This window comes from Symphodus melops (assembly GCF_947650265.1).
Source record: "Symphodus melops genome assembly, chromosome: 1".
NCBI classification, from domain to species: domain Eukaryota; kingdom Metazoa; phylum Chordata; class Actinopteri; order Labriformes; family Labridae; genus Symphodus; species Symphodus melops.
The window spans coordinates 43,868,269-43,877,827 of NC_136691.1; the positions used below are offsets into that span (position 1 = coordinate 43,868,269).

The 9,559-nt window shown below is 38.8% G+C and overlaps 1 protein-coding gene across 1 annotated transcript; it reads left to right on the top strand.

The window, feature by feature from the left end:
* Positions 1-444: 444 nt before the first annotated feature.
* Positions 445-8,460, top strand: LOC306822707 (STAM-binding protein-like A). The gene is made up of 10 exons (XM_079341882.1): positions 445-590; positions 2,616-2,840; positions 3,927-4,002; positions 4,104-4,199; positions 5,129-5,501; positions 5,713-5,837; positions 6,280-6,417; positions 6,720-6,832; positions 6,954-7,053; positions 7,938-8,460. The coding sequence occupies exons 2-10, from the start codon at positions 2,635-2,637 to the stop codon at positions 7,992-7,994; spliced, it is 1,284 nt and encodes a 427-aa protein (XP_079198008.1). The 5' UTR covers positions 445-590; positions 2,616-2,634; the 3' UTR covers positions 7,995-8,460.
* Positions 8,461-9,559: the final 1,099 nt, after the last annotated feature.

Below are 9,559 nucleotides of genomic sequence, written 5' to 3' on the forward strand. Positions count from 1 at the left end.
GTACTGCAACACTGAGCTCACAGGTGTTAAAACCATAAAACAAACTACATACCGTACATGGATTCCTTAACTCACTTAAAAAAAAAAACTAAAAAAAAAACATGGTCGTAGTTTTCCTTTTGTATGCATTATGCAGTATTGCTGCTGGAAGATTTTGTATTTTTATTTGTTGTTTGTTGGAGATATATGCTGCTTTTACATTTTCTTACATTTATAAATGCTGTTGTCGACGATCATAGACTGTAAATATCACCATGTTTCACTTATCTCTGTTGCATATAAATACAATGTTGAAAACTACATTTTTTCTTTTCTATATTTTGCTCTTTTTTTACTAACCAATTAGAAATAAAAATGACTTGCAAATGTCTTATAATGTAAAAAATAATATACAAAATTCAATGACTAAAAACGCTATATTCTTCTTCTACGCCCACCTGACAGGCGGAAGTCGCTTTGATTGCGGAAGTGTACAGATACTCTGTAGGCGCTGCCTGCCGTAGCAATCTGCTTGTGGGTTCTGTAATTGTATCGTGTTTTGATCCAGTTGTATGTAAGCCTGTCGGAGCTTCAGTCTACAGCTTGATCGGGTAAGAATGAAGACTAAGTTCCTTGATGATTGCTAAGTTCTCTTCAAAATCTCTTTAAGAAACCTAGCTTTGCTAAGTTAGCGCGGCTAACGTGATGTCGCTTAAAAACATTGATCACTGCAGTGACAGGGCTAGTTTTAAACCAAGAGCCTTATTTATTTTGTTCTGTAGAGAATACCAGAAGACTGATTGACCAAACGCATGCTAAATCAGAAGAAGCCAGCGTTGTGTCACTAACTAATTAATGTGAAAATGGCCCACAGTTTGTCAAGTCTTATCTGCCAACAAACATTTACAGAGAGACATTAAAGTTTGACAATATTCAAAAAGTAGGACTGCTCTAAACTAAGCTGTTGTTTTTAATCATATTGGTCTTCATGTTTAGTCAAACATTTTCAAACGAGTTCTGGTGACAGTAAACAGACCGTCCTCTGAAGAAAAACTCCTTTTGAGTGTGTTGTGTTGTTAATCATGCATTATATTGTAACTACGTATGTATGATGAGTTAGCTGCTTTTGAAAAGTGGAGTTTATCAAGGGTCTATGCATCTGATTATTATATTTGTATAAAGTATGAATAAGTACTAACATATTCAGTATATGGAGTAAAAGCATTGTTAATGTTTGTCAAAAGAAAAGCGTGACACAGATTTTTGAAAGCATTGTTGACTTGTATTTTTCTTCAAACAGCTCTACGAATCAGCTTTATGTGATCATAAACATGAACAAAAGAGAAGTTAATACAAAGACAGAAAACACTTCAGACTATACTCCGCCTTTCCCCTCTTATCAGAGTCACTCCTCTTGAACTGTTATCTATTTGTCCTCTGCTCAGGCTTGCCAAGATGCCATCATGACTTAATCAATGCAAGCCTCCCTCCTGACTGTTAGTCAGCATGCTGAGGAAGCAAGCATCACATTCATCTTCATTTGATCAATAAAGAGCAGAAACTCAGAGTCATACTGAATGGACCATCTCAGCAGAGTCATTGCTTTTCTTAATATACTCAGTCACAACAGTTGTGGAATGAGGGAGACACTACGTCTTTGTGCGAGCTTAAACAGGAGGATGTCTTGTTTCTGCACACCTAAAGAATTAATTTTAAATCCCATTGTATTCAGACTTAATAAATAATTAAATCCATATTAACAAAAAAAAATCCCACCATTATTTGAGAACTTTTTATGATAAACACTTTTGTTTATAATAACTCAAACATCTATTAAATCCCCTAGATCTTGTTGTGCTTTTAGGAATTGCGCTTCACCATTGAATTCTTAAAGTATTAGTTTAGTTCCCATGTGGACTGGAGTTCTAATCTTTTCATGCCCTTACACGTTAAGACTTTGGTTCTGTTTAGAAGATGTTCAGCAGTCGTAATAACAGGAAAATTCAAGAAGTCTCACAAAAATTCAAATTCAATGTATTTGTATTTATTAATCAAAGAAACTACAAATATCTTGATAAGATGACGTATACATTAGGAAAAGGAATCGTAACACAACACTGTCAAAACACACTGTGTCTGACAACAACTGAGAGACGATCTACAAAAGGTTGGTGCTACATAGCAGAGTTCATTTCAGTTGTCCCTGTATGGTAACTGCTCATGTAGATTTTAGTTTTTCCTGTTTCCCCAGCTATTGAGTTTGTACTTTTTTTTTCTAGGGACAGCAGAAGGTAAACAGAAACATTGACAGTTGCAGTCAGTACAGTTACTGTAGATGCAGTTTTCATGTTGCCAGAGCTATACAGTATAAGCTAAACTGCATGTCAAAACCCTAAAATAGGGTTGTTAATGAAACACAAGTTACAAGTCTTTATTATCTTAATGTCAGAGCATTTAAACAACAAAAAAGATGCTTATGGCAACATGCAAAACAAAACAAACATCTGCTTTACATGAAAGAACATGTATAGTATTCTTAGACTGACCTTTTTCAGTTTCAGTTTCTATCTTCATTAAACTATGAAGACATCGAAAGTCTGAATCAAAAGATTTTCAACATGAATTGTTGTGTTCAGTGTTCCAGGTTGAGCTGTGATGATGGCTGACCACGCTGACGTCAGTCTGCAGCCGGAGGAGCGAGTCCGAGCGCTGACCAAGAAGGGCAGCTCAGTGGAGGTGAATGAAGATGTTCCTCCACGCCGCTACTTCCGCTCTGGCATGGAGATGATCCGCATGGCCAACGTGTACACAGAGGAGGGCAACATCGAGCATGCCTTCGTCCTGTACAATAAGTACATCACGTGAGTGTTGACTGAGCTGATTATTAGCTTTTAACGAGCTTTTCGTTGTATTTGGCTCGCACTTTAGTAGTAATATGCCCTTTTTAGGTCCTGCTTTATTTCAGGTTTTCTAATGAACAAATACAGGAAAGCACAGCAAACACATTATCAGGATTATGTGAATTATTAAAGTCAGACTTGTTTGTCTGAAAACAGAAGGATTACAACATGTGCTACCTCAGATGAATAATAGGCAGTCAGGTGAAGATTTTATTTCCAGAAAGCCTACTAGAGGGAGCATAGTCTATATAAAGCTGTAAAACAGGATGTGTGATTAACCATCTCATGTATGCAGACTATTTGGTTATTGTTTCTCCCAGCAGTTCTGGATTCCAGCATCTACTGAATATATGTTCAGATTATGGTGTCACATTTGATGTGAAATACAATGCTAACAAGAGTGCTTGGTTAATTTGTAGAGTAATAGGGGATAAGGAGGACCTTATTTTCCCATCTTTTTATCTGTCAGGGCAAGTGATGTCTGTCAGTGGTCAAACTAAGTATCTCGGACACGTCACTACAGATCATTTATGTGATGACGATGTCATGTACAGACAGCGCAGCATGTTAAATGCACAAGCTAACATGCTGGCAAGGAAATTCTCTGGGTGTACAGATACAGTTAAAGTGACCCTCTTTAGGGCTTACTGTACCCCTCTCTGTACTGCCCCCTTGTGGGTCAAGTTTAAGAAGGCGAACGTCCAGAAGCTCCAGGTTGCCTATGATGATTGTATGTGTATATTGCTTAAAAAACCAAGATGGGGCAGTGCGAGTGAAATGTTTCGTGATGTAGGAGTCGGCACGCTCCAAGCTCTGTTGAGAAATCTCATGGACAAATTTATCTGCCGCCTGAATGATTCTCAAAATTATATGCTGCTGTCAAATCCTTGTTTCAGTACTGTACGATACCAGTCACCTTTCTGAAGCATTGGTATACTTGTCTCTATAATTGTATGCCAATCTTTTAACCTGTGTTGCTGTATGTATGTCTTTCAAATGGACCTTGAGTCTTCCGATAAAGAAAAAACATCCTTCTTCTTCCCATAGGCTCTTTATAGAAAAACTTCCAAAACATCGAGATTACAAGACGGCTAACATCCCAGAGAAGAAGGACACACTGAAGGTATGAAAGCAGCGTCTGCTCGTTGTGTTTAACAGATTTTGTTATTGTTTTCAGTACATTTTTAAGAACCACATATTGCTCAGTTGACTTTTCTTCTTTAGAAACTGAAGGATGTCGCGTTTCCTCAAGCAGAGGTTCTGAAGAAAGCTCTTCTGAGGAGATATGAACAAGATTATGCACAGCATCTTGTCAAAAAGGTATTCTTTCTTACAAACGGATATTTGTTTCCTAATAATTGTTCATTCTTGCTTTGTACGTTTTTTTTTTTTCATTTTGCTGCTTTAAGCGACATATTGTATGTATATTGGTTTAAAATGTGAGGATACATTATGATTGTAAATAGTTTAGAGGGGTGTCCTACGATGTATGGAGGCTATAAATCTATGTAAACTTTTTCAATATGAAACCGGAATAAAACAGGGAAAAAAATTGTTTCCAAAGCTTATAATTGGCTAACGACCCGTTTTCCAATATCCGATTTTCACGCTTAAATAAAAAAATGGTCACCTTCTGTTTAGTGTTTACATAATGTGTCTCTTTTCTTGTCCGTTTAATTTCACTATGTGCAGCTTCGTGGCTTGTTCTCCTTTTCCTTAGTGTTTCATCCTGCCCTTTTCTTTTAAAGTTCATTTATATGAACCTACACTGACTGAACTGGACTCTATCTGCTGACTTAAACACAGCACTCCAATGCAGCCTGCGATACTTAAATAACAGGCCGCATGCAGTAATATATGGGTCAAATTCAGGTACACAACACAGCTGTGTAATAAAGAAACATCTGATACACATGTAAAATAGAAACACAGGATGCTGATTTTACAACATGTTGTTTGAACCCTGATAAGTGAAACATCAATCAGAAAGTGTTAGATTATTAACAGAGTAAATGGAGGCTAAACAATGACATTGACCTTGATTTTATTACAGTGAATGGAAGTTAAATTCAGTTAACACCTTACAGGTATTACACTGCAGCAACACTTGAGTTATCATCCAAGAGCAAAAATCAACCCATCATGTGACTTTTACTTTTTAAGTCTCTCTTTGAAAACAAAAAAGATCACCAGAACAGACAGCACCTTTTCAAACTTGCATACGTATGCTGTTTTTGTTATACATGTAGAAAGAGGAGGAGGAGGCCATGGCACAAGAGCAATCCAGGCAGCGAGCGCTTGATGCCGAGCGCGAGCGTGTGGCTGAGATGCAGCGGCGGCAGCGGGAGCAGGAGCAGTTCGGTGCCTTTGAGGAGATGATCCGCCGCCAGGAGCTGGAGAAGGAGCGGCAGCGGGTGCTCCTGGAGTTTGCCACCCCTGTTGTGCCTTCCCCTGATACGCCCCTTATCCCAGGCATCCAGGGCCCCTCACTCATCCCCCCCTCAGCACCGCAGAGCCCAGGGGACTTCTCCAGCAACCACCAAAACCAACGCCCTCCTGCAACCGTGCCCGGCTTCGACCGCTCGTTGAAGCCCAGCTCTCTGGTCAGCCCGGGAAACAACAGTGAGTTAATCTTTTTCTGCCACGGGGGGCCGGCCTTCAGAGGATTTAAATACTGCCTTGCTCCTGCTTTAAAGTATTTATTCTTCTGAGCTGATTCCTGTCCCCCCTGACCTACTTAATTTTCACTTTAAACCATGCTGTGCTCCAGAACAAGACGAGGAGCTCACTTCTGCATTCTGCACTTATTTACTCCTCTTCATGGTGTTTGCAGATACAATGGTGGATGCCCTTCGGCAGTTGGCTGTTCCTGCTGAGCTGTGCCGGAGTTTTCTGAGGTTGGCCGAGGCCAACACGAGCCGAGCTGTAGAGACTTGTGGCATCCTGTGTGGCAAACTGGTAAGACTCTGAATCTGAGAGACTCAGTGGCTCTGAATGAATCTGTTACAGGAAGCACAAAGAAGAGATGCTCATAATCAACTTTGCACTGTTGAGTTCCATAACTTGAGACACTTCAAGATTTCCCTTTGCATTCTCTCTTAATGAATGTGTTAGGAGTGTGAAATGTAGGTTCAGAATGAAACTTAGGAGTCAGCTGACCTGTCTCTCTCTTTCTCTCGAGGGGCCAGAACTTAATCCGTCACTTAACTCAGAGTCCCAGATTTGCTCAAGCTTTATTTTGATTACATAAATTAGGTTACACTTTTTGATCAGCATGACTTAACAATTTTCAACAGCAGCAAAGCAGTTAAGAGTTCAGTCTAAATAGTTCTCGAAAGCCTCTTTTCTTTGCTTCATTTAAAGGGCTGTAATGATGTGACACTTTCCCTGTTTGCCACAGAACAGGAACGCCTTCACAGTGACCCACGTCATCGTACCAAAGCAGAGTGGTGGACCAGACTATTGTGACACAGAAAACGAGGAGGAACTCTTCCTCATCCAGGACCAGTATGATCTCATTACCCTGGGATGGATACATGTGAGTGGAGATGGAACATTTAGGCCTTTGCTCTAAAAGTTCACCTTCTCAATCTTTGCAAACCACAAATTTACAGCTTTACTAAGGAGAACAAGCGTATCCTTCCCTACCTTTGAATAAACTTAACTCATTGATGTAGTAAATTAGGGGAGGGGCCAAATATTGATGATCCAATATATGGCCATTCTGACTTGTGTGGACGTTTGGCTGCTTTAGAAATAACACTGACGATCTGCCTACAAAATGGAAACATACACTATGTATTTGAGCACTGAAGTCTGCCCTCTATGTGCGTCTTTTAGACCCACCCCACGCAGACGGCCTTCCTGTCCAGCGTGGACCTCCACACACACTGCTCCTACCAGATGATGCTGCCGGAGGCCATCGCTATCGTCTGCTCACCCAAGTTTAATGAGTGAGTGCGAAACCAGCTGCTGTCCTGTCATCGTAAACATTTCAGTGCATAACGCTCAAGTCTCATTATCACAGGAGTACGACTGTGTAACTACAAGTGTGTGTGTGTTTGTTTAATCCAGAATTGGCTACTTCAAGCTGACAGATCGAGGAACAGAAGAGATCTCCACATGTAAACAGAAAGGATTTCACCCTCACAGCAAAGAACCCCCTCTGTTTACAGTAAGTACACAGCAGATATCAGGCCGCCCTGACTTTTGTTTCCTCGTATTACTGACTTATATTCTGGGGAGGGAAAAAACTGTCTATAAATACTGATATTTACATTTTGTTTTCAACAAGTTTGTTTATTTTAACAATGTTCTGCACTCTAGTAGTTATGTCTTTTATAATAAGGATAGGATTGTAAAAGATTCTATTCATATTGATACCATTATCAATTTGAGTCTTCAAATCCAAATCTCATTGATCCACTTTCTGGATAGAGGAAAATCCACCCTACACAGGTTTCAGTATGATCTCACCTGTGTTATTAAGGAGATGTGGATGAATTTTGTTTGCATTAAATTATTTTTATTTCGAGAATCAATCTGATGACCCTGCCTTCATTGTGTAAATTAGAATTATGCAAGTTTTCAACATTAGATATTTATCCTTTGTAAAGTGTGTGGTGCTCAGTTATGAGGTAGTGAAACTCATATCAAACATAGGGCACTCCTGTAAGTCCCTGTGGATAGAAGGATGCCTCACAATGTTACATGGGATGATCATTTACAAGCAGCTGACAAGCTGGCTTTGCATTTTTTTTTACCTAGCCCCTCCACCTCCCCAAATGACTCCTTACATGACATTATTGTTTTGCTTGGGCAAAAACATAAAGCCATTGATCAAATGAATGTACAAGTTTGGAGGCATACAACATTGATGGCTTGCAAAGATCTATAATCTTCATTTTTTATGTGTCCTTCTTCAGAATGACTCCCTTTCACCATGCTTAAGTGTTTAACAAGTGTTGAGACTTAACTTGATGAATCATGTTTTTACATGTTGTATTTTCCCTCTCCATGTTGCAGACTTTTAAACTCTTCTCTCTTTCTCCTCTTTAGCACGCCGCACACGTCACCATCACAGACAACACCGTGTCCATGTTGGATTTGCGGTGATTTCTTTTTTTCTCCTTGTTCCACCAGAACACTCAGACTGTTTTTATCAAAGTGCAGACATCTAACTGGAGAAAAAAAACACTTATATTGTTGGTTTAAGGATGGTACTAAGCAAACACATGCCACGTGTTTAACATTTATATGGACTTCAGTTGTTCTCAGAGGGAACAACATAGTGAATTTTTTTCTTTTTTTTTTTGCTCTTTAAGAAAAGAATCAGTATATTATTGCACTTTTCAAGCGAACAACTTCTATCTGCTTCATGGACCAGCACACATGCAGCTCTTCAACCCCTCTGTTTGTCAGTGTGTGCCCATGTTCCTTACGGTCTATTATTTGTTTTTGCCATTATAATAAAACAATAACATTTGTGTGTGACATGTACGGTAACCTATCCTTTGTTTTATATTTATCATTAAAGTTTGGTTCTGCCTGACTAAAAAAGTGCCAAGGAAGAGAACATTCACCTGTTGTTTGTTGTTCATTGTGCATCATGAAGTTTGAGTGTGACGTCCTGGTTGTTCTGTTCACTTTTTGTTTTTCCCTCATAAACTGATGAAGTGCTCTGAGTGACGAGAGAAAAGGCGTCCACTTGTTACTCAGGTTTGCAGGCAGAGTTGCCGCTCTGTATTATATTTTTATATACACACACTCGCACTCAGCAGTGTCCTTTCTCCATAAAGGATTTTGTTGGTGTTTAATCCTTGTTTACTCCTCAATGCTTACGTGTTTTGTTTCCTGGTTATTTCTTTTTATTCAGGGGGGAAATGGGTTGGTAGTACCCTAAATTGTGCCCATGTTTCAGAGAGGACTTGTGTGCATCGGAAAATCTGAATGTACCTTGCCTTGTTAAGCCTCTCACAGTTTCTGTTTGCTCCCTTCTATTGTTAGAACAAGTAAATGATTAGCCATAAATGGGAGAACACCTTCAAAGAATCAAATGCCAAGAAAAATAAACGTAATAGATTCCTTTGTCTGCATTGTTTTTTTGGTCATGTTTATCCATCTAGTTACATACTGTAAGAAAAATTTAAATGATATTTCAGTTTAATGCATGATTTAGAATAAACAAGAGATAAATATATCTCATGAAGCAATCTTGTCACCTTTGGATGATAAAAAAAATAAAAAAACTCGTTTAGATGGAAATGCAGCATGCCATTAGGAGTACCGGTATTTAAAGAAGGGAATCTCTGTAATTAATAATGAAAAGTTAAAACAGATAAACGAAAAACTATGGTGGCCCTGAAGGTCAACTGTCTGTCTTAAATAGTCTTGGGCTGGAGTACTACACAATTCTGACTGCACAACAAGTATCGAATAATTAGTTTAAGGGCTTGGTTGGAATGGTAAACTTAAACCTGAGCTTTGGGAAATTTAAAAAATCTGAACAATGAATAGAGTATTGGTGGGTTCTGTTGCACCACTTTTTCTATTGTGATATTTGTAGAAGATAATTTGTCTGTTAGTTTGAACAACTTGTTTTTTTATATAGATTGGATAACTAGCTTGAAAACACTAGTATGATGATTAGTGATAATTTATGATCACCTGCATGTCTATTT